General features: G+C 44.3%; 1 protein-coding gene across 1 annotated transcript in view; it reads left to right on the top strand.

Moving 5' to 3' along the window:
- trip4 (thyroid hormone receptor interactor 4) overlaps positions 1 to 25778 on the top strand; it is a 41426-nt gene extending 15648 nt beyond the window's left edge. Inside the window, exons 12-13 of the mRNA XM_083680050.1 lie at positions 2113 to 2215; positions 25356 to 25778. Of these exons, the coding sequence (XP_083536176.1) occupies positions 2113 to 2215; positions 25356 to 25420 (168 nt within the window). The 3' untranslated portion in view covers positions 25421 to 25778. The remainder of the gene's footprint in view (positions 1 to 2112; positions 2216 to 25355) is intronic.
- The last annotated feature ends 592 nt before the right edge of the window (positions 25779 to 26370 follow it).

Genomic DNA, 26370 nt, shown 5'->3' on the forward strand with positions numbered 1-26370 from the left:
TATTTCACTCACTGTCCTTTCCTTGGCCTTTACTGTCCCGAACATTTTGTTTAGGAAACATTTTTTAATGAGGGAAGCTACTTTCTTAAAAAGGGGTTGACATCGGTCACCAAAACCATAGCAACGGGGTCGGGCAGAGGCAGCAATACAAATTTTAATCACTTTTTTGAAAGAGTTCAACCAAAAATTGGTTTTAACAGCAAACACAGACCTACAGTACGTGATCTGTTTAGTTCTGGAGCCAGTGTTTCTGTGGGAGTTCAAAATGTAATTCCTTTGTTAGCGTGTCAACGTTGACTGCATTAGATCACTCCTGATGAATGTGGAGTGTTTTAGTGAGTGGTGGTGCTGCCTGGCCTCATGTCTCATGCCCTTTTGATTAGCCCAGTGTGGAAACAGTTAGGCTGGGGGGAGGGGAGGCAGAGAGACGCCTGGGCCACATTCAACTGCGCTAAATGCTAATTAGCTAATGGAGGATGAAAGGGCAGCCAAGCGGCTGGGTCTCAGATGGGCGCTGGGTACAAATGTGCTCGATTCATCTGAATGTGTTGAGACCACCACCACTTCCATTTTGTTTCCCCTTTTTTCAAAAGCTGGAGAAACAAAAAAAAATGACCATCAATTCGTCTCACGTGCTTTATTAGTATAGTGAGGCTGTGCACCGGTAAGTGGGAAGACAAAGCAGCAGGAGAAAATACACTTGTAATGTCTGACTGCACCAGTCTTAGACATACACCTCCCCCCACGTCTAGTTGAAGCAGGGAGGGCTTCTCTTTCTCTGATCTGCTGGTCATAATTGCTGCACTGGGACACTTGCTGAAAGGATGTCGTCTATTTCCCCTGACTGACATTATGACAGTACAGTGGATATGAGCTGAGGTATTCGCCCATAGAATGCTATTTTAGTTCTATGCCTGCGTATGTTATAGTGCTCCCATGTTCCCGGTGTACAGCTGAATGTTTTGAAGTTTAGTAACCCAACCCGGATAATCACTCATTGTTGAGCCGTTACCAGCCGTTGGTTCTAGATGCTTCTATTTCTATCTTCAAAATCAACTTGCTTTTGTTGTCTTATCATCTTATTGTTCAATGTTGCGGTGTATAGGAGGATTAATTATGAAACATAACCATATTTAAGAGGGAAACATTCCCAGGATAAACGTGCCTCCGGTGTTCACTGCTGGAGATCTTTCAGACTTGAATGGAAAATCATCACTTGAATAGGTGTATCGAAAAAATGAAGAAACTCCCATTTTAGAACCTCTACTGAGCCTCACGGTTCCTGAATGTTTTTCTTCTTTCATCACAGACCTGATATTACAGTCAATCCAGCATTGACTGTGATCTGTTATAAACATCTCCATCATCTACCCAAGCTAGTCAGGGACCACAAACACACGCAGATAGACCCCCCCCTGGCTGTCAGTCCACTCCCCTAAAACCCCTGAATTTGTCACAGCCTTTAGTGCTCCTTTCAGAGAGACAGAGGTGTAACGGGGGAAAAGTGTTCTGTCATGAAAAGCTGCGTGGCTTCCTGCCTGCCGAGATGGAGATGCAATCAAAGGCACTATCTGATAGCTGGAGAGGAAATTGGATGAGCTGAGAGCTGTTAGCTCTGACAGATTGCAAAGATGACTCCTTTATCATGGAAGTGTCAGTCAATTCTCCACTCTCACCTGAGCAGCCAATCAATAAGCATGGAGAGGTTATGTCCCAGCCTTCTATTCTGCAGTGGGTGGGTGTCATACAGTCTGTCATAGTGTACTGTCTCATTAGGAGTTGAATGTGGTGTGATATGTCATATTGCAGGCATCAAGCTGTCATGGGAGAGATTTGCTAATGATATCATAACAAGCCTGAACAGATAATGATTCAACCCCCCCCCCCCCCCCCCAATCCCCTCCACACCCTCGAAGACAAGTTTGATTAAATTGGATCATGTCATTCTGATTTATAATGATTATACATAACCTCAATGCATCCAATCTTAGATAGTCTTCACAACAGTAGTGTCTCCAAGTGGAATGTTAAAATGGGGAAAATGACTGCAATGACTGTGCTTTGGCTGTTGGTGTAACTGTGTTTTTCCTGGGTCTCTCTCCCCCCCTGCAGTTTCCTCAGTCCTGCGAGGAGTCTGCTTCCCCATTCGTCTTCATCTGCACCAACCCCCAAGAGCTGGTGGTTAAATTCCCCATGAAGGGGAAACACAAGATCTGTAAGTCCTGCCTCTTTCATGTGGCACACACACACACACACACACACACACACACACACACACACACACACACACACACACACACTTAGCCTGGCCTCTTTTATGTCGGGAGTCAAGCCGTCTGAGGAAAGTCCCCACACACTGTACATCTGCAGAAGTGTATGCTCTGCACACATTGTACACCTATTCACAAGTGGTACACAAACACACACTTGCATTGTACACAGTCACACACACACACACACACACACACACACACACAGTCACACACACAGACTCTCACACTCACAAAGCCATCTGTAAAAGACTAGATTTTGCTTTCAGGTTGCCCAGGGGAAGCAAGACGTTGGAGCTGCATTGTGTATTGTGTGATTTATAATAGACCCGGCACAGTCTCCCTGCTGTTGCTAGGACTGTACAATCATGTAGCTACCTGAGAGCTTTTTCTGTTCATATTTCAAAAACCCCTCAAACATGAAGGGTTGTTTATTACACCTTTTTGTTTTCTGGTTCTCCAAGATTGATCGGTGCTCTTTGAGAGATTCCAGGTAAAAGGTTAAATCTATTATTTTCTAGCGGAGATGATTTGAGCGGTTCTGTCGACTGTGTTGTTTTTCCTGCGTCTGAAAAGAACAGCGCAGAGGGTGAAGGTCCTTTATGTATAAAGACAACCATTCAGCCTCATCAGATGCATTCTCTCTGAATACAATTCTTTCTGGGATAGTTCACTTAAATTAGAGCATACTATTCAGAGCATGCTAACTGTGTTCCCAGCCACTCTCATTGTGTTGCATTCAACAAAGCCTCTGTAGCTATGGCCTATAGCTAAGTAAACAAATACAAACCTCACTGACTCTCCAGGTCTACATTCTAGGGTAGTCATAAGATGAGGCAAATATACACTCACCGAGCACTTTCTTAGGAACACTATACTAATACTGGGTAGGGCCTCCCTTTGTTCTCAAAACAGCCTCAATCCTTCGTGGCACTGATGTTGGAAACATTCCTTTGAGATTCTGGTCCATGGTGACATGATTGCATCACGCAATTCCTGCAGATTTTTTAGGCGCACTTTCAAGCTGTGAATCTCCCGTTCTGCCACATCCCAAAGGTGTTGTACTGGATTCCGATCCGGTGACCGGGAAGGCCACTGAAGAACACTGAACTCATTGTCATGTTCATGAAACTAGTTTGAGACGACTTTTGCTTTGTGACATGGTGCATTGTCATGCTGGATGTAGCCATTAGAAGATGGGTAAATTGTGTCCATGAAGGGATGCACATGGTCAGCAACAATACTCAAATAGGCTGTGGCATTCAAGCGATGATTGATTGGTATTAACAGGCCCAAAGTGTGCCAGAAAACATACCCACACCATTACACCACCTCCACCATGAGAAGGTGTACAGGTGTTCCTAATAAAGTGTTCAGTGAGTGTATATTTTGGGTAAATTATCCCCTTTGATGCAGTAGATCACACACCAGAGGTTCTTACTCCCAACTCGTTTTTATATCCAGCCTTCTTTCCCTCCTTCCATTCCTCTCCATCCTCTGAAGGCCTTGTGGTGGTCTCCCGGGAGACAACCTTTGAACCTCACAAAAGCACTGCCTGGAGGAGGACGTGTGTGACCTGCTGTTACGAAGCAAGTCCAGTATTTAGAGGGGTTAGCTGGAGCCATGGTGACAGATTTCCTCCCAGTGTCAGAGGCTTACACTGCTTACTCTTCCCCCTCCATTTCTGTCTCAACACATGGGTCAATGGATCTCTGGCTACTCGCTCAGTGGGAGTGTTCTTCACTTCTCCACAAGTGTGTTAGAGAGAACTCATCCAGCCATCAACATTGTGTGTATGTGTGCGTACGTGTACGCACCGATCTTACCCTTTCAACCACACACACTTGTCTTATAACATAACCACTTCATCTCTCTGCGGTGAGGCTGAAGGTCACTCTGGCTGTTGAGAGCTGTCAGACAGGTTGAGTGCCTCTCTCTGCTATACTCTAAGCCTGTGTTTGACCATCTAGAGGCAGGGGGCTCTGTTGCAGTATGTTCTAGGCCATCAAATTCTTCTACCCTCCCCAACCTCCCCCCACTCTCTCACACACACACACACACACACACACAAACACTTGATATGGATCAATGTCGCTCCCAGGACCTGTCAGTCAGCCAGTCAATCAGGTCATTTCATGAGGTACTGCTGAGCTGATCCATGCTTCTTTATCTGCTGCTGTACAGTTTTAATAGTATTCTGCTAACAGCCTTTAGCATTTAACGGTCTGAAGACTCTAGTATGTAACCCAGTTCATCTTTAACACCTTTATACACTTTGTTTAATTGGGTCTTAACTTTTCTTTATGTGGTTTGGCTGTCTCACGCACACACACACACACACACACACACACACAAACAAACGCACACACATGTATAGGTATCTACAGTATGTCAGAAGCTTTTCAACAGTGTTTGCTATATGTGATTAAATACAGTACTTTACACGATGTACATACAGGGCAGAATTCAGTTAGAGGCAAACAAATCTATATTTACATGTTCAGTCTGAAAAGCAATGTGTCAGGGGAGGCAAATGATATATTTATTTGTTTGTTCTGTAATTTAGCCCCTTATCTTATAAAGCCCCTCAGGCTGTCTTGTCAATGTCATGTGCATGTTTGAACATGCATCAAGAAGCTCTGCAATATGTATGTTATCCCTCAGGATACATGCATATGGAAATAACTTGATATTCCTGCTGGAGCCTCAGAGGGAAATTGCTCTACGAACCATCGACTGCAACTATTACCTTGCGATTGCCCCTTTGTTTCACGTGTGAAAACAAGCCACCATAGGATTGAAAACAGAGAAAGCCAATTAGCGAACCAGTGTCCGGCTTTTTCTCCTGAGGTGGTTGTGCATTCCCCCCCCTCCCTCCTCCTATCTCCTTCTCCCTTCTGCATCTCCCTCTCTCCTTCTACCTTTTTTCTAACTCATCCACTGGAAGACAGAAAGAGGTTAAAGAAGAAGTCCCTTTTTCATTATTTATTCATGGGTTCTCATTTCATATTCATGCTTTTTCCAGGGCTATCTGGGTGTGTGGGGGAATTTTGCTGCTGTGGATGCAGCAAGGACAACATCGGGTTTCCACTTCAATATGAGCCTCATGGATGAAGGAGAGAATAAAGAGAGAGAGAGGGAAAGGCAGATGGATCGAGGGAGAGGGAGAGGGATTTATGTGTCTTTCAGTAAATGGGAGGCAGGCCTGAAAGGTGACAGGCAGAGTTTATTACTGGTCTGTCAGCCGGTTAATGGGGAGAGTAGAGTGGAGCGTTACAGCTCATATAGAAGCTCGACCAGGCAGGATACTGTGTTGCCAGCACAGAGCTCTCAGTGACGGACTCAATGATAGCACGACCCAGAGGAACTAGTGGCAAGACTACCTTACAATATATCCCTATTTCTCCTCTTCTCCAATGTTTCTCTCTCTCTTTCCCCTTTCTCTATCTCTCTCCACTTTAGTATATTCTGTTCATTATTCCTCTACTCTTTCTCTCCTTTCTCCATTCTGTCCCCTCTCTCCCTCCCCTCTTTCTTTCAGTTCAACCTTCCAGGAGTATTGATTTTGATGGGTTCTGTGGCGGGGACTCAGACAGATGGGGTGTGTGATCAATGTTCCTGATTAGGCAGAGATTACCCCGAGTGTGTGGAGGTAGCGCTGCCTCGGTAGCATCGATCACACTTAGACTTCTGGCTTGTTTTTGTTAATTTGTCAGGTTAGAATTCCCAGATCTATCTCAGGTTTATTTGGCTCGTTCAAGCAGCTTGGAGAGTTAGGATGTTCATATGGGCTTTTTGTATTTGAATGGTCACAGCTCCATTTAATGGGAAACAATTAGAGCAATTTGTTTACGTTTTTTTTGTGTTGCAACAATTGGTTTTTCAAGAGACGAGGAAGATGGCGTCAGTCCCACATGGTGATCACGCTTCTGACCAATTACCATGCAGTCACAGATAAGCATCACTGGCAGATGTCGTGCCTGGGGCCAATTGCGTCTTTCTCGTGCTGTTTCCCCGAGCAACGCATGTGTAAGACTAGAGTGGGAGGCTAGGGAGAGGCTAGGACAGAGCCGAATAAAGTGTATTTTTAAGCCATTACAACAGCTTTTTACGATCAAATGACCGCATGCAGTGTTTCTACATACTTGAGTGATATGAAAAACCAAAAGGAAAAGTGATTAATCCGTATCATTTTGATGTGAATTTAGTTGCTGTCATGCCCTCCTTTTGGCAACCTGTCTCCGACCAAGCCTGAGAGGCTTGCTTTGAAAGAGGCTTTTGTATCGTGAGATGCATCGTATTGTGTGCACATACCACATTCCTACAATTGATGAGAATTGACTGCATGGCCAAATAAACAGTCTTCTTCTTCTTCTTCTTCTTCTTCTTCTTCTTCTTCGTATTGTCAGTTCCAGTCGGCTTTGCTGTCCGTTGTCAGCTTATGCTCAACTAGCTCAATTCAAAAGAACATGACACTTCTCATTCCCACTCATTCAAACCCTGTCCGTTTGAGGAAACACAGATGCTATAGCTGTTAGTGTCAGAAAGAGCAGCCATGTTAACAGAGCTGGTCTTTTACAGTCCAAGTGAAGTCTAAGCAAACAGTGCCTGTGTTTAGACCCGGTGTGGTTGAGCAGTGATCTGGGAACACGGTTGTCATTTCTCCGTGACTCCAAACAGACCGTGACTCCAGTGCTCATTACAAGAGTGGGTCAGACCACCAGAGCATGGAAAATAAATAATGCAGAGAAAAACTGAGTGCTGTTGCCATCTCACCTCAATACACATATACATACATTGATACACACACACACACACACACACACACACCCCTATTTGGCACCTGGTTGAACCCTTAGTCCTGGTGGGACAACTTGACATACCTTATCCTTTCTGGCACCCTTATTTAGTTGGTCGACTTCATTTGGATCATCTTTCGTTGTTGCCTCAGCTAATCTTCCTGGGTTCCACACAAACTAGGTTATAATATTAAAAAACAATGATACACGAAGACAGAGACAACAAAGTAGAGTCAGCAGCACACAACAATCTAAATACAAACTGTAAGATGGTGGTTCCCTTAAGACGTCCATGTGAATGGCCTCTGGGCTGTGTTCAGCAGGGCATTGTAGATACAATTCTGTTGTGTGTGAACAGATATGCCTCTCTGACATGTAGAGTAAAGAATCAGCTCATGGAATTTCTATCTGCAACGTTCAATACAGCACGTTGCACTCCTGTCCTGCCACCCAGTTCAACCTCCCTTCTCCACATGGCTCTCTAGTCTATGGGGTTTCCTGTGTGTGTGAGCAAGGGCCAGCAGCTTCAGTCTGGAAAAATAGCCGCAAAAAATCTAATTCTTTATCTTAATTTGATTCTAATTTGCTCCGACAGTTGCATTGAAAAGTCCAAGATGAAAGAGTTGAGATTCCGATGAAGAGGTAATGACAATGGCAAGTCGATGGTGATATTCCCCCCACAACACACACACACACACACACACCCCTCCCCTCGGCATGTTTAACTCGCTCTCTCTTAAAATGTATTTCCTACTTTGTTAGAGCCCTTGACTCTCTGCCCCCCCCAGCGTCTGCCAAGACAGCCATTTAAGCTGTGATTAAAAATTAATTCCTGAGTGAGAGGTAGCCAGAGAGAGAGACAGTGAGAGAGAGGGAGGGGGAGAGCAAGGGAACAGAGGGAAGGAGAGAAAGAGAGAGCGACAGACAGACAGAGAGGGAGGGAGGGAGGGAGGGAGAAAGCTATGGTGATAACAGAGAGCACATTTTGAGAGAGGAGCAGTCCAGGCAGCTGCTGCCTGATAGTGGGTTGGAAGGTCTCCTCAGTACTCTGCAGTGTTCTGCTGCCTCTCCTCATGCCCACCATAAATATTACATTAGACCACTACAGGGTCCCTTGTGTTAGCAGAGAGTAGTGCAGAGTACACACTACACACACACATACACACACACCCACAAACATACATACTTTCACGTATGTGAAAGCCCTACAGAGAGCAGAGTAGAGCAGAACAGCCGTGGTACAGAAGTGTACGAGTCTGGCCCACACACACTCCTCCCCTCCCCCACAGTGTGAGCCTTTTCTACATCCCATACTCGGCATGCGCAGGCAGACGTGCCAGGCCAGCAACCAGACCAGTTTTCACACTGCATAATCCCTACACTGACTCACAGAGGACCCCTGTCTTGTTATGTGTCAACAGCAATTATATCAAAGTGCACCCGCGAAAATGATTTGCTGGCATTTACGAGATCGTTTTTTTTTTTTGCGCTTTCTTTTTGCGCGTTTTGGGTCAGGCAATGATGTCTTAAAGGGATCCTTTTTGTCGGACTTTACCACATTACTGACTTGTTTTGAGCTAAAAAAAGTCTCCCAGATCTAAACGGCGGAAACATTGCAGATGAAAATAGTGGCACAAAGCCATGCCTGCATTTTGCCATTCATTGCATCGTCATGCTAATCATAAATTATCTCATACTCAAACAAGGTCAATGGAATAGAAGGGGCGGCCATTTTGAGAGGCTATCCTAGTTGGCTGTAAGCTAGTGTCCATTAGACATACATAGAGAGACGAGGAGTGTTCCTGGCCATTATCAGTTCAGGAGCCGAGGCTTTTGCTTCACGACCTCCTCCTCATTCTCCCACCTCCTCCTATTCCTACTCCACCTGCATAGTTTTTCATCACAGTGTTTTCATTGAGTCCATTACACAGCCGTAATGTGCACTTAGCCATCAAATCTATGCACAGTGGAGGCCGACGTGCAACTCCCCCAGTGCACTCTACACATAACCTCCCATACATCCTGTAAGAACACTAATCCCCCCCTCCCCTCCCCTCCCCCTCACCCACTTTCCTATTGCTGTACACCACCCTTTTTATGTAATTTTGTTAATACTGTCCTATTTCGTGGTTGCTGCTGTAGGCGCTTCAGGTGTTATTTGCAATGCTAATGAGGCAAGCAACGGTTTGTGGGGAGCTGGCTGGAAAGACGGTTATAGTCTATGGCTCGCTCAAGCAGCTTCTATAGGAAACGGACATGCTGGTATATGTGGGTCACCATGTTTACTCCCGCAGTTCATCCTACTGTAGGTCCCATGAAACCTGAAAAAAAAAAAAAGATAATTGAAAAAAGAGCACAATGAGACTAGCCCCTTTAACAGACACAACTGCATGCTAGGTAAAGGACGGCATTAGCCACAGCTTTCTCCAGTTAACCAGGTTTGGGCTCAACTTTCTGAATTTCAATTGTAAGAAGTGATTTGAAATTCAATGCCTGAATTGAAAACAGACTATTTAAGTCATTAATTGAATTTGGATTCATTGAGAATAAAAATGTGAATTGGCCCTAACCCTGAAATATACTAGCTGCTCTGTCCAAGCTCCTAGATAGTGGGTTGTGGAATTCCACTGTAAGCCTCCAGCAATCCAACTAATGTGTCTGGCAATCCCTAATGTACTGAAACTATCAACGACACCCCCAGCTTCAGATTCACAGAGGTTTTTGCCTCTCCCAGCAGAGCTCATGTTCCATATTAGCAACCCATCAGGGTTTTCACACCAGAGAAAACAGCCACATAGGAAGACCTATTGGGAAGTATTACATTATTTCCCAAAATGTACAAGTGTAAGTCTTGTTGAAGAGATGCAGTGCAGACAATGCAGTGCAGTACATTATTGCCTCGTACCAGATCTGTATGTGCTTTAGCCAAAACCCACAATAGCCATAGGAGTTGGCTCAAGCACATACAGATGTGGAGTCAGGTAAGTGTCAGGCTGTGCATCTGTAAATAATCTCCCTGGTCTTGCATCGTCAGAGTGGATGTAAGAGAGTCAGCGATGGGGGAAGGAAGAGATGTCAAAGTAGCTGCGGCTCCATCTCAACCAATTCCACCTGCAGGCAGCTTTCACTGAACCTTTCCCCTTTTTTCTTTAGCTCACCACAGTTCAAGCCATATAAAACTCCTGCTGCGACCAGAGCTAAAGAAAGTACTCTGTGAATGTGAATGGATTCACAGGGAACTGTTAGCAATGTCACCATAGACAGTTCGCTACAGATGCTAAAATGACTTGATAGATCTGTCGAGAGATGAGAAATAGCATCATGTTCACTTGCCCCCAGGGTGAACACAGCAGGTGGTATTAGCTTCAGTGTTTAGCTGTAGTCTTGTTTGGAGTCTATGGGAAGCATTTTTCAAGCCTTGGTTTTGCTTCTATTCGGTACTTTGCCACCCACGTCCTGAATTCTGAGGATATGCATACATTATACACTCAATGTATTATTCCATTCATTAGTGATTCCTGTTTCACCTGATTGAGTATAATACCTCAGGCTGGGTTGAAGGCGACTTAGTTTCAATCAGCAACTCTTTACTTGAACCCATGAGGCCTACGTAGATGAAGCCTACATGTAGATGTTTATGCTCATAAACGGAACACTCCCTAAAGTATGAGGCAAACGAATATAAACCTTGCCAAGTATGACTTACAAAACATAACATCATCAACTGGTAGTGATAGCTTACCCCGTCTTGCCTTCAAAGACTTTTCAGATCTCCTTTACTGGTGGGGTTTGTTTTCGCATTGCTTTGAGGATCATATTAACAGAGCTTCTAGACCAGACACATAAAAAAAACATGTTTGTGAGACAGGCTTGATACGGTGTTGTAATCGTATTATAGTCAATGTTAACTGCTACATCGGGTGCTTGTCTAAAGCATAGATGTTTTGAGGCTCCTGTAGCAGCAGTGTAAAATTATGTAATCTACACACATAAACACCATACAAAGTGCCTGAAATAATTATTTTGGCATGCTTTGAACACATTCCCTCTGTGTCATTGTATGGGAATGTAAACATTAATAGTAGTAGTACATACATACAAGAGTAGTACCTGTCAGAAAAAGAAGCTTATAAACCGAAATACAGTTTACCTAGTTTATATTTGGAGGTAAAGGATGTTCAGACAAACCCCCATTCGAAGATATTCAGATTTTACAAGGTACTCAACATTTTTTCTGCTGTCCATGCTTCTGGTGTAGCAGGTAAAATGACTGCACTGGCGGGACATGCTTTGCGTACGCTGTATATAACAGTCTTGTAGCTCTGTTGCTCTCCAAGCGTCTGAGCTAACCATCTTAACCCAGGATCAGAACCCTGAGCTGGATGATCCCCAGTCTGGCCTGACCCTCACCCACAGCTCCATCCTCACCCTCAGCACATCCATGTTGGACCAGCAAGCTGTCTTTGTGCCGTACTCATCCTGAGGTGAGGCGGGGGATGAGTGAATGAACTATTTATAAACGCCCTGGGAGTGCCACTGAGCTCCAATATCTTTTCTTTTATAGCTGCTGGCTGTGTGAATATTAGGGCTGTCAGTCAATTTGTTTTCCTATAAATTGATTTATCTTAAGGCATATCTACTTCTGAATCAGATTCTTTTTGCTGCGTCTAGCAAAAAAAAAATAGAGGAACCAACCAAGTTGTCAGGAAGACGCAGTCTTCGTGATTTACCTCCCTCTGTTTTTCCTCTTTCTCTGCATGATGCTTCTAATCTAGACACATGCTTTTAGCTTTTTCACTGCATAGCCTATTTGCTAATGAAATCAGTGTGTGTGTGTGTGTGTGTGTGTGTGTGTGTGTGTTGTAACGTGCCCTAGATGGCGAGCTGTCAGCCTGGCATCATCCTGTTTACTCTTCCTCCTCACCCCTTGCTCTCGTTCCCAGATACTTCCGACAAACGCTGGTGGACCAACTCGTCAAACTTACCTAAAGCCATTGGCTTTACCTTAATCTTCTCCCCCCCCCCCCCCCCCCCCCCTAGTGCTTGCACACCACATGTGTCTGATTCTAAGCCCTGCCTTGCAGTCATGTGATTGGCTGAAATCAGAAATGACAAATACTTTACTAATGAATTCACTCCCACTCAGGCCAGGTTTGAGCCCATGTTATTCCAGGCTTATATGCGCTGTGCCCAATAGCCTGGGGACGAAGTTACACCCCGCTTGAGAGCACATGAGCTCCCAGAGCAGAAGTATGTTCACAAGTGTCAGCCCCAGCTGAGCCTCTTCTTACAGTGGGGTTACGAGCCAACCACATCTCCCCTCAGGATCACAAATAACCTGATTACCTCTGGTAAAGGGACACAAGCTGAGCCTACAAGCTGAGCCTACATACTTGAGCGTTGTGGAGTGCTTGAATGGAAGGTTTGCGAGCACACAGTAGGTACTGTACCTTCTTGTTACAGCATAATAGTTTAATCAGCCCATTCCAACCCCCTACCCCTCTGCTTCACACGCGCCTCCTCTGCCTCTCTACTTCTTTGTAATTATCAAGTGTGTTGTATAATGCCTCTGGTTGCTTGTTAAGCTCTCCAGGAGCGGCGTTGACCCACTTTACATGTGGAGTTACTGAGCCCTGGTGAACATCTCCTCTCCTGAACGACTCTCTTTTTCCCTCCCACACAGCAAGAATCCTTGGTCTCTCCCTGTACACCAGTTGTCTTCACTAATTTTTCTTATGGAGCCCCTTTGGCAAATCACTTTCACGTAGAGAGCTGTCCTGACTGTATGTTAATAGAATATCATAGGCCTGTAATTGGCAATAAGCCTAGCAACAGTCATTTTGTATTCGTATGCAATGCAGTATTTTTATATCATAACATATTTCACATGGCTAACAAAAGCACCAATTATGACAGCACTAGTGTATACTGCATAACAAATGAGTGACTGTTTGGATTTAGGCTAGGCTCATAATGCAGAATCAAAGAGAAGTCGTGTTCGCTTGAATTACAGTAAGCGTACTGTGAAATTGGCCCTGTCTCAAGCCAGACGGACACTGCGATTTTCACAAACGCAGCCGATTCCAACCGATGAGAGTGTCTCGACTGCAAGACAAATTACCCACGTCACGCTGTCTTGATGCAATGTACACTGCACAAGCAGACCCGATGGTAACTCACACCGGGCAATGTGATCGAGCCCCCTCTCACCCTCCCCTCCAATATTTGTTTATTGCCATGGCAACGGCAGGCCACAAAATAGTAAGAAATTGCAGCGGTAGGCATAGCCTTCTTATGCACAGAGAAAAAGGCTTAAAAAACTAAAGGTTAATTTGGACACGATAGCCAGACGCTGACAGCAGGTGCTGTCTATTCTTCAAAAAGCAGTTGGAATTGCACAGTGTCTGTCTGGCTTAATTTAGAGGAGTCAAGACTGGAGCTGAGTGGCAGGATGTGAAGAGCAACACTGTCATAAAACGAAGTCTCCGCACGCTCAGCAGCAGAGAGATGGGTGCACTCGTAGCACAATAGAGTTTTGTCGGCAACTCGATACGAACGCATATTAGCTAAATGACACCTAATTTACGAACCATACTTCTTATTATTGCGCAATATCAAAATCCGGAAATAGACGCTGCCCGAGTAGTTATTCACACCGCGTTGGATTTCCGCTCACACCGGCTTGCGAGCCGTGCAATAGGGAGCAGAAGTGGACATGATGTACTGGCAATGTCCGGCTCAGTGTCTGCTATCTTTTAGAGCTTAAATGTAGCCATTGTAAATACTGTGCAATGTGTAGGTCTGATTGGTAGATATGTGTCTGACGGGATCATTTACCGTGATTCAATCACCATTTAGCATAAAACCGTTCGGTTCCATGCTTCATTTCCCAGCTAAACTCCACAGACCCCACTTCCTGCGCCTTGCTCTAGACGCAGCTAAAGATTATCTACCATGTTAAGTAACCTTAGCAAACAAATCCATCGTTTCAACTCCTTCTCATTAATGGGAAAGATAGAATGAACATTTCTGCTTTGATGGATAATGTTTGCAGTCATGGGACTGCAACGATTTATGACAACTTCCCAGGGATATTTATTGTATTTTCCAGGGATATGTAGTTCGGTAGCTATGTTTAAGGTACACAGTCTGGTACCCAAGCTGTTTTTTCAAGACTACCCTTGTTTGATAGATAATGGCACATTAAACAACGACAGGGAACCTTTAGGACAATGTTTTGCCTTTTTCGGCTGTAAAATGGGTCATCGTATAAGACTAGACACGACCTCTGAGCCAGACGTAAAAAAAATATTCCTGCTTCTGCCCCCTATAAAAACTACTGACAGGCTTTTAAAATGTTATCTTTATCAAGAGCCGCAAGTTTGGTCAAAGAAGCAAAGCAGAGGCCAGCTCTGCACTCTCACCAGGGGTGCATTCAGAATGCTGAAACGCTTAGAGTACTGCAGATAGGAATGGCATGTACAGCTGACAAGATTGCCGTACTTGCTCTGTGACAAAGAAAAGTAGTTGAAATAGTTGTCTATTCAAACATTTGGTGACGTTTTACCCTCTTGAATGTGACCCTGGTCTCTCTCACCTTCCCTTAGAGGATGAATTGATTTGAGAGCACCATGAAGAGAACACACTGTCTGTAGAGATGTTCTGTGGCTCATGCACAGGATGACAGATGCTGTTCAGTGACTAGTATGCCAACTCTGTATCTGTGCCCATTTTAGCAGAACTCCACAATAAGCACTCAGTTGGTCACTTGACTGGAAAGTGAGATCATACAAAGCATAACACTGCAATATGCTATCATGAAATTTAGGAGCTCCTTATTATAATGTTTATACAGCCTTTTGATTGTTAGGGTATTTCACTGTTAACTATTCATGAAAGTGTAATGAACTTTGAAATTGGACCATATAATATTCAAGCAAGGTTTCATGGAATCTGATTAGCTTTACATGAGGGTCAAAGAATCTGCTTCCAAAGTCAATACTTGCTTTCAGGCAGAGTAGATGGGGATACTAAACAGTAATTATCTATTAAAAACCCTGCCTGCATATCCTTGCCAATACTGAAGTGCTGCTGGAGTAGCTCTCTGAGCCTGAGACATCATTGCCTTCCTTGTCTTTTGGAGGTCACACACTCTGTCCAGTGTTACTGATCTATCTCTGGCTCAGCCAGCTATTAACGACATAGCTCTCCATAAAAGCATGTCAGACATTCAGAAAATTTGGACCGTTAGATACACCTCCCCCCCCATCCCCAGGAAATCTGTAGCGTCTGATGGCGTGTCTAAGGCTGTTCTGCTGCCAAGGCCTGGAGATGGGGAAGTGTGTGAAGCAGGGGGTGGGCTACATTGATTAAATAACTCACTGTTCTTTAAGAGATGACGGATCCTCAGTTAGACTGCTTTCCTCGGCCAGTTTCATTTCTGGGGCGGCGATAGCTGTAGATCTGTAGCTACTCATAGAAAGTCCAGTATGAGACATGAAACAATGCTATGCTAATGAGGACTATCCATGACCATGAAGAAGCTAGCTGCATGTCACATGAATAATGAGTCCTCCAAAGCCTAGATTTAATTGTTAAACCTCCTTAAGTCTTGTAATAGGAAACACAACAACAAACCCTTAATTAGGAAGAGGCTTTGCCCCCCCCCCCCCCCCCCCCCTCTCTTTCCTCTCCCTCACCCCCGTACCCTCCTCTCCATCTGCCCCCTACTCTACCCTTTTTGTCGGTTGGTTATCCATACATATTTGAGGTGTGGGTTTGCTTTGATGAAAAGAGGAATGCAACAGTGGCTAAGGGTGGGTGTGCTTTTATACTGTATGTATGTATGTATGAGCGTGGCATGGCTCAATTTCCATTTTTATTAACAATCCGGTTACCTCTGTCAGGGAGACTGATAGAAAGGGGCCCGGCAGATCAATGTCAGCGTGCCTCTGGCATGCTAAGATGCCTGAGCATGGTGTCAGAGAGTGTGTGTGCATCACATCCTTGGAGGATGTCTTTCTCTTCTTTTCTCCCCTCCCCTCCCCTCCCCTCCCCTCTCCTCTCCTCTCTTCTCCTGTCCTCTCCCTCTTGCTGAATGGAGATTGACAGTCCCATCAGCATTCCCCCTTTTACTGACAGAGACACATTCACAGCCTTGGGAGACTGTAACATAACCTTGGGCTAACATGACCTTGGGCTAAATGGGTACTTCCCCAGGCCCATCGGATCTTCATATCTACCACTGTTAATAACTCTATGTTCACAAATAATTCATTCAAAACGGCAAGCTGATATCAAAGCCTTGTCAGAAATGATGATTGCTATCGAATGATAGATGCTTAACTAGACCCATCATGGTTTGTTTTTTTGGATTCTGCCTTCAAAATACCATTGGCGGCTCCTGAACTAAGCATGTCAAATACCTGCCAGAAGTGATGATCGCTGTCAACAGATCTCATTTTTCGGGAAAGCATTGATGTTGATCCTGTGAGAACTGCTGATTGCTCTGCTAAAAACACTGAGTTAAGTGTACAAAGTCATTTTAGACAGCTCACCTGGAGAAGTATGAATAATGTTGACATCCTGGTGGGGTTTGACTGTCAAAAACAAGAATTTCCTCTTCATGTGCTCTGTCTAAGGCAACTTAGTTGACACACACAGAGTTATTACACACATGCAGTAGGTCTTTTACATACTGCAGATGCTGCAATGTTAGCTTCTGTACTGTATGTATCCAGTGTATTCAAGAGCAGACTGTGTGAGCATGTGTTGCTCTCCCATGGTACTCACACTAGAGTGTGATTGGTGGCACCGCACAGAGTTATTTACCATGGGGAGATCAGGGTGAGGTAGGTTGGTGTTGGATGTAAGCATAGCTTCTCTCTCTCTCTCTGTCACACATGCACACACACACAGATGTCTCAGTGTGCCCTTTGAGCAAGGGAGTGCTCCAATGGGTCATTTCCCCAGAGATGTGCCTTGCACTTGAACTGACCATTGAATAAACCAAACGCTACTGCACACTGCCATGTGGGAACAAAGCAATGCACAAAGCCCCCATCTCCTGACGAGAGAGAGAGAGAGAGAGAGAGTGAGAGAGAGATGCCCGCAGGGGTGTCAACAGAGGTTTAAGATATTCAGCGAGCTGTCAGCACTGACACATTTCTCCCGCTGCACTGCTGCACATATATGGAAATCCAGCCTCCTCTGAATGCAGAGCACTAGATCAGCTTCAATTTATTCCCTCTTCTGCTTTCTCTCTCTCTCTCTCTCTCTCTCCCCCTCACTGTTTTTATACATCTCCCTTTATCTCTGACTCCCTCTGCTTCTGTTCTCAGCTTCTTCCCCGTGAAGAAGATGTGTTTAGTTTCCTTTACACGGTAGAGTGTTGGTAAGGCAACAGAGTCTAGGTTTAACACTCAATCAGTTGTGTTAGGTTCAATCATCTACAAGGTGTGTTGTGTGTGTGTGGTGTGTGTGCGTGCGCACCTGCTCTTATGTGCGTGTGTGTGTATGTAACAACAAATTAATTTCTCCACTCCCTCTCCTTAATTAGCAATGATAGAACAGTGATAGCCTTTTACTGCCAGTGGTGAAATACAATTAGTCAGTCACCCAGCCTGTGGAACAAGCTATCTCCCCAACACACACTGTGTCATCAGTAATCTAGTCTCAGCCTAATCTAAATGCCAGCGTCTCTCTCTCCCTCACTCCCTCCCTCCTGCGTGATCCATCCACAGCCCCCGCTACATTTACATTCTAATTAGATGAGGATAGGCTGTTTTATACAGACCCTTCTTCATGATGGGGCTATATTCACACTCATTCCCTGCCCTAGGCGACTATAGGAGAGATCCGAATGTTTGTAAACAAACGCCATTCTAGCCTGCTGGGCAGGACAGCTACTTCCTTTCTACACTGGAAGCCAATAGTTACTAGCTAGCGAACAAGAAGAAGATAGTAGTTTAACACCTATACTGAAATCATGCTGTGTCTGGGGGGGTGCAAGGCCACGTTTAGGAGAGGTAAATGCAAATGCATATTTCCGTCAGGTAAATGCAAACCAGCTCAAAGACATGCTTGGATACATTTACATTTAGTGGAGGACATAGAAAAACACATTGACAACGAATTAGGCCATGGTTATCTCAATCAAAAATGCCCAAATGCTGTCGTAAATGGGTGGACGGTCCCATAAAGAGAATATAAGGTTATGCGGTATTTCCATTTCCACCAGCGAGAAGCCTAGATTAGCCCCTTACGTACAGCTGATGCCAATGTTGGGGCTTGAGCTACCTTATTTTTCGACATTCAAGTATGATTATTTTTATTCAAACCTGGCCCTAAAACAAGACAGCATTCTAGTTGTCGCCTATGGCTAGTTGAATTGAGATGTTAAATAAAAGAGTTAAATAAATGCCAATTATAGTAAGTCTGCAGTCATTCTTTTATTTATTAAGCATCTGTTCTATTTTAGCAGCACAGCTCTTTGCAATGAATGTAGTTGTCTCCTAAAGTGTTTCATTTTAGGGACGGGCACTGAAAATGACGCTAACGTGTTATGGTGCAATGCATCTGGTTTGTTGAAATTTCAATATGTCAATGTTTTTGCATCTTTCCCTACTCACAAAACACATAAATAAATCAAATGTAGCAGTGTTCATTGCCAACTATACAGTATATTCTCAGGCAAGTGGTTTTTATGTTCTTGCAATGGCCTGATAAAATCTGGTGTTGTGGCCGAGCACTGGCCTTTACGTACCATTTGTACGTTTTGTGGATAGGCACACATTTGCCACTATTAGTAAACGTAGCATATTGTATGTTTTCAGATTTGTCAGTGTCTCCAAAGAAAGCAGCGTGCTACATGTAACTTTCCAATACTTTCAGTGCATTTTACACTCGGGTTTTAAGAATGGAACCCTCCAGGACAGATAATGGCTTCTTCTAACTGGAGTGCATAGCTACGCTCTGTGCACTAGAGCCCCATATCTCTCTGTAACACACTGTACTGCAGCAGCCAGTAGCTGGGACTAAGAGCCCACGGTGATTGATAACCACCGAGGCAGCAGCCCCTTCTAGACATTACTCCTGGGTGCAGGAGAAAGCTGCTCTCCCTGTTGGGCCACATTAGGATGGCCGACCCTGGGTACTGAGAGATTAGTCACTACTGTGTGGAGTTCCCCAGTCACTGTGTAGAGAGAGGGCAGGTTACAGAGATAAGACTAGAGATGGATTGAGCAGAGTTATTGCCACACTATGGTCTGTTTTCTCTTAAAAGAGCAATTTTGGAAACCAGAAAATGGTCAACCCATCTTAGAATGATATAAAGAAGGTTATACAACGGGTTGGTCAAATCAAGCATTGTGATTGACCGAGAAGTATTCCAGCTGTTCCGATATCATCACTTTCACTTGCAAAATGTATACATAGATACATCAATCATGAAAACCTTGCAAAGCAAAAGTCGTCTCAAAATGGTTTCATGAACATGACAATGAATTCAGTGTTCTTCAGTGGCCTTCCCAGTCACCGGATCTGAATCCAATACAACACCTTTGGGATGTGGTAGAACGGGAGATTCACAGCTTGAAAGTGCACCTGAAAAATCTGCAGGAATTGTGTGATGCAATCATGTCATCATGGACCACAATCTCAAAGGAATGTTTCCAACATCTTGTGGAATCAATGCCACGAAGAATTGAGGCTGTTTTGAGAGCAAAGGTTGGCCCTACCCAGCATTAGTATAGTGTTCCTTATAAAATGCTCAGTGAGTGTATTTACACAAGGAAAATTGGAGCTGTCTCAGTATGACCTTTATAAATAAAAATATCTATTAATTCATCTCAGAAGCGCTAAGGAAGGCCAGCTCACCCTCATATAGAGGGTGCAGTGATGAGTGAGGGCTTTGGAGTTGGTAACAAACCTCAGCGCCCCTTGGTACACAGTGTCCAGCAAACGTAATGAGACCACAGAGGCATACTTGTATACAATATCACCATAATCACTTACAGGCACAAATGTAGCAGAGACGAGACTTGTTCTCACTTAAAAAGAAAAACATGACTTATTCCCAAAATAATTCCCCCCCCCCCCCCCAAAAAAAAAACAACTTGAGCCTGAGCTTTTTCCCCAAGACCTTAGATGTGGGGTTTAAAAGTGAGACCCTCATCTATCAAGAAACCCAAGTGTTTGCAAGTTGCTACTCTTTCTGTTTGCTTGTCCTGCTTCGTGACTATACTTGGAAAGAGACTGGTTCCGTTTTAGATTTTGTGAAAACCATTAACTTTGTCTTTTCAGTATTTAAAAGCAAGTTCAGCTGATAGAGCTGAGTCTGAACAATAGTAAAGGCAGGACAGTTAACATATTAGGTGACTTGCCATCAAACTGAACACACTGAGTTCTATCTGACCGGTAGCCATTGAACCATGAGACTGCCTGATCAGATAAACCTATGATGACAAGTCTTTGCAGCATGATGTCATCATCAATGGTGTCAAATGCCTGAGACAGGTCGATAAAAAGGGAGACACGGTGCTGTTTCTTATCTGTGGCATCAATTACGTCATTAAGGACTTTTGCTGCCGCAGTAGTCGTGCCGTGTTGTTTCCGAAAACCTGTTTTGATCCTTATGCTTCTACACTCCTCAAAAACCAAACTGGCTAGCTAGCTTTTATAAGACAGCCAGGTCGAGATATGTTTAGTGGGTTGCCATGCCAATCATATTACACCATTCGTTCCAGAACTATCAATGTACCTGTGTCCCTAACTACGGTAATGAACTACTTTTATAGCCGGAGGGCATAAACCAATACAATATATCATGAAAATCCCCACTACACCATTGCTTGTTGTCAGAATTATTGCTGCTGTAAACCAGTTGTATAAAAGCAATAACACACTCAAGGGTGTGTTATATCTAGGATATCGGAACGGCTGTGATGGTCGACAGCACTCTGCTGCGCCTCGTGCCCATGACCTCATTACAGCCATTCCGATATCCACGATATAGCACACCCTGGAGTGTGTGTTATTGCCTTAATTAGAAACAATTACATCCCAGTTGAAACATGGAGGCACACATGGCAGCCAGGAGGATTTTTCTATTTGGGTCTTGGGTTTCAATTGAGCTGAGCTCTTCATACAGGGTGTGCTTCCTGGAGAACTGTTCCAATTGAATACCACTGGGTTATTTATTTCATCCTTGACTGACCTCTTCTACCCACACACACACACACACACACACACACACGCCACCCCATTCCCCTTGACAAGGTGTGCGGCAGCAGGTACAATTGATCCAGCGTCACACCCTATTTAGGCCAGCAGCTTAAACGAGCCATCACCCTCCCTGTCCTTGCTCCTCAGAGTCCCCACCCCACCATGCTAGCTCTGTCGTTTCCTTCACCACTAACCTGTCAGACACAGGCCATGTTCAGCTGCTGTGTGTGTGTGACTAAACCAGCACAGCAGCAGTGGTGGAAATCACTCAGCCATTTCAGCCCTTTGGTGTCTGTGAAAACAACTTCAGGGGGGAGAATGGAGAGAGAGAGAGAGAGAGACATCCTCCAAGGAGAAAGAGCTTGCTTTGAGAGCAGACAGCCAGTGGAGCAGCAGCCGTGTTAAGCACACAGGAGCAGCAGCCTTCCCTACTCCTCAACCTGTGAATGTAGCAGCTAGCAAGAGCAGGACAGGAATTTAAATTAGGTGTGACTAACGCGAGTATGAGAATACTGCATGCGTGCGTGCATTTTTCCTCCCCCGCTGCTGCTGAAACATTTGTAGATATCCACTTTGCTGCAGTGGAGAGCTGGTGGGCTAAGGTCTGGCATGTGGAAAGATTCCACTTTGAGGTGCACGCTCTGGCTTGAGTCTGTCTATCGACACGCACGCCGTCTTGGGCGCACAAATTAAACTTGAGAGCTTGCAAGTGTGAGGTTGAGCGAGTTAAAAATCGAGAGATCTTTTTTTTTTTTTATTATTCTTCCTCTGAAGAAATATTCATCAAATGGAAAAACTCAAAGGTTACTGCGTTCTTACAAAAACACTTGCTCAGCGTCACACTTGCAAGCCCTCAAGTTTAATTTGCGTGCCCAACACTGCCTATGCGCGCTCGGTAAAGTTTATACGTTCGCTCAACTGAGTTTAGGCTCGCTCGATGAGCAAGTTTCTTGCTCGACAGCGCCATCTCGCACGTGCTTGACATTTGTCACTAATCTGACATCATATGAGGCCAGATTCAAAAAACAAGATGGATGCCTGTTGGACACTGGTCTATGGCCAGTTTTACATTTCCTCCCTTAGATTTTGGGGTGGGTAAGCTGGTCCTAGATATGTGTCAAAGGGCAACTTGGTTTTTTGGCCCTGTTTGCGTCGTGGCCAGAAACGAGATGCCCTGGTGGGTGTAGCCCCAGAATTGCTTTTTTGAGAAAGACCTGCTGAGAATACAAAGATTTATTTGTGTTCTTTGCTAGGTAATCATTATTCCTAAAATAGAAAATCAGCCACAGTGAGAAGGGAGCATTGCCTTTCATTGTTGTTATAAGGTTGTTAAGTAAGTGTTGTTGTCAGTCGGCCCTCTCGCACTGTAGTAAATACTCCTTACAAACCTCTTCACTCTATCCTGGGTTTTGAGAGACAGAATTTCAGCAACACATTACCTTCTCCTGTCTGTGTGTTGCGCGTGTGTGCGTGAGAGCTATCTTTCTGTGGACACACTGCTGCACCTATTATTGCCTCCTCCCCAGCTGCAGTGTGGGTAATAAACCTCTCTACAGCAGCCTCCACACTGAGCAGCAATCAATGGGAAATTATCTCAGCCGATCGATGAGCTTTCTCCCTGTATCTCTTTTCTCTCTCTCTCTCCTCCTTCCCCCTCTCTCTCTCTCTCTCTCACACTCCCTGTCTCTGTATATTTTCCCGCTCTCTATCTCTATTACCCCCCCCCCCTCCTTCTCTCTCTCAACCGTCTCCCCCTCCACTCTGAAAGCAGCGTCTCAGCAGCCCTACACGTTAAACAGAGTGAGGAAAGCTGAAGCAGCCTGTGAGCCAGAGCATTACCACTTCCCAGAAACAATCAGCCTCGCTGGCAAAACAACCCTCTTCATTACACACTTGAGAAGTGAACTATCATCTCATGATTTCAGACTTGTTTTTTAGTGGGTTGTTTTTGTGTGGGGTTTTTTGGAAGGAGTGTGAAATAAGGGTAGCAATGTTAAATGAAAAAAAATAAAAATAATAATAAATCTTTTATTTGGGACAGATATAGGTTTGGACATTTATTCTAACAGGCTTTCTCACTTTGCAGAAAAATGAAATGTTATCTAATCTTGAATGGATTGATTGAATAGGACCATTGTTTGTGAATATGCATTCTTTGATCATGTTCAAAGGTTTCATTACGGCACCCACTATCCTAACCGTTTTTGCTGACTGCCATAACGAGACAATCCACAGTCACTCCCACTCACCATGGACGTTGTGCTCCAGGCATAGCAGACAGACACATACGTACATAAACACACTAACAGTATTTTCAGACACATTTGGAAATGGTGAGCAAACAGTACTTCTCTTTAACACTTTGTTTACACTGCCTCTAACCAGGCACTGTGTGTGTGTGTGTTTGTTCGTGTGTGTGTGTGTTCATTGTACGTGTGTGTGTGGGAAGAGAGACACGAGATGGATAGAAAACAGAAGTGACAACCTCCGCTGCCTGTTACACTTACATCATAGTTTTCCTACCACAGCTACTTGGAAAACAGGGCTAGCTAATGTCAGCACCAACTGTTTTGAATAGCATGAGAGGTTTTGGACTCTTTGAGGCGCTAGATTATTATGTGCTTAGACATTAACGGCTGGTTCCACACAGATTATCAAGCCTAATATGGGTCTCTGCTGGGCAGAGGGAGTGCTTGAGTAGCCTGGATGTACTGCAGGGGAGGCTGGTGGAGACAGACATCGGAAGCAAGCTCATTGTAATGCATGGAATGGAATGAGGAACGGTATCAACGTGTTTGTCCATTCCATTACAATGAGCCCATCCTCCGATTTCTGCCTCCACTGAATTGCTGTGCTGTGAATGAGCTCTGTTGGGGGATGTTAATGTTGTTAAGGGGCTTTGGAAATGTGGTTTGGGGGGGGGGAGGGTAGGGTTATGAAAAGAGTACTCTAATTCCACTTCTTTTATTATGATTACTAATTCCGTCCTATCATGTTGAAATTATCCTCCACACTGATGGCTATACACTGAACACTTGTTATAATATATATATATATATATACACACACACGAACTTTATTAGGAACATCTGTACACCTTCTCATGGTGGAGATGGTATAATGGTGTGGGGAATGTTTTCTTGGCACAATTTGGGCCCATTAATACCAATCAATCAACGCTTGAATGCCACAGCCTAGTTGCTGACCATGTGCATCCCTTCATGGCCACAATTTACCCATCTTCTTATGGCTACTTCCCACATGATAATGCATCATGTCACAAAGCAAAAGTCACATCAAACTGGTTTCATGATAATGATCATGAATTCAGTGTTCTTCAGTGGCCTTCCCAGTCACTGGATCTGAATCCAATAGAACACCATTGGGATGTGGTAGAACGGGAGGTTCACAGCTTTAAAGTGCACCTGAAAAATGTGCAGGAATTGTGTGATGCAACATGTCATTATGGACCAGAATCTCAAAGGAATGTTTCCAACATCTTGTGGAATCAATGCCACAAAGAATTTAGGCTGTTTTGAGAGCAAAGGGAGGCCCTACCCAGTATTAGTATAGTGTTCCTAAAAAAGTGTGTGTGTGTGTGTGTGTGTGTGTGTGTGTGTGTGTGTATATATATATATATATATATCATGATTACCTCCAGCCCAGAAAATGTGACTCTGAAAACCACATTGAAAGTATAGGGATGTTCTTGTCCCATGATTTTTGACCACTAGGTTATAAAGAGTTGATCCTTATATCCCTGATTCTATGTAAAACTGAATGCAGTACATTGAAATAGATAAATTAAAAGACATAGCTAATTGTCCCGACAACAAAAGCCTGTGGACTAATCCATGCTAGCAGTGGGATAAACAGCCTCTGGCCTTTTCTCTTGTCAGCTCTCTCTCTCTCTCTCTCTCTGCTATCTGCTGAGAGGTCACCTCTCTTCAGTGGGCTTTGAGCTTTTAGAAAGGTCACTCTGTCCCTTTGATGGTGTTTTGATTCATCCCTTCCTCCCCTCTTTCCTCTCTCCCCCCCTTCCCCTCCCCCTGCCCCCTCACAGGGAAGCTGGAGAGCCAGTACCACCAGGGTGCCAAGAATGGGTTGGTTCCGTCGGCAGCAGTGTGACATTGGAGAGAAAGGGCAAGAGGAAAAGGAAGAAAAGGACAGAGGAAGCGTGGCTGGTCTCAACTGGAGGAGAGAGGTTTGACTGGGGCTAAAGGGGGACGCAGCACCAGATTGGATCACACAGTATCTGCCAACTATGTTTTATCAGGAGTTCCAGTTAACAACATGCACACTGTATAAATGTGTTATGAATCCATGTCATCTAATTAAAGGATTTACAGTTGGAGGTCCATGACCAGGCAGAAATGCACCATGCACAGGAATGTCAATAGCCAAGATCTCTAGCTAGCCTACATTCTGTTATGTACAGTATGTTCTTGAACAGCTGTATTTTCTGCAATAAAAGATATTCAAGTTGCTTTGATTTTTTTTCCTTGCTTCCTAACAATTAGCAAATCGGATGGTGGGGAAAATGAATGAGAAATCATTTGAAAGAATGTAATCGTCTCGTTTTAAACATATTTGTCTTTTGTATGTCCTTATTTCCAGATACAGTACATTATTTTAGTTTTTCATTATTTATTTAAAATCGTCATTTTCACCACCTTCATTTTATAGCTAATTACGTTCCCCAGACACTTCTGCCCAAATGCTAGGAAGGTCTGGTGGACCAACGCATCAAACTGGCCTTCGTTTACAATACAATTCTCACATAGCCATTGTCTTAATTGGCTTAATCTACCAATCAATCATCTCCCACATCACCTCCCCCCAACGCTTGCACCCCACGCGTTTCTGAAATGTACTACCACTAAGGCCAGGTTTGAGTCGTCGTTATTCCAGGCTTATATGGGCTGTGCGCAAAACCTAATTCGTCTTTTACATTCAATGAGGTGGCAGTAGCAAGAACATGGAATGTTCAGTGTGACTGAAGTACCAATTGGCCACAAGAGTGATTAAGTCCCAGTTCTCTCTTCATCAGGTCACAATGGCTGTCAGAAGCAGGCCTC

This window comes from Argentina silus (genome assembly GCF_951799395.1).
Source record: "Argentina silus genome assembly, chromosome: 11".
Taxonomy (NCBI): Eukaryota; Metazoa; Chordata; class Actinopteri; order Argentiniformes; family Argentinidae; genus Argentina; species Argentina silus.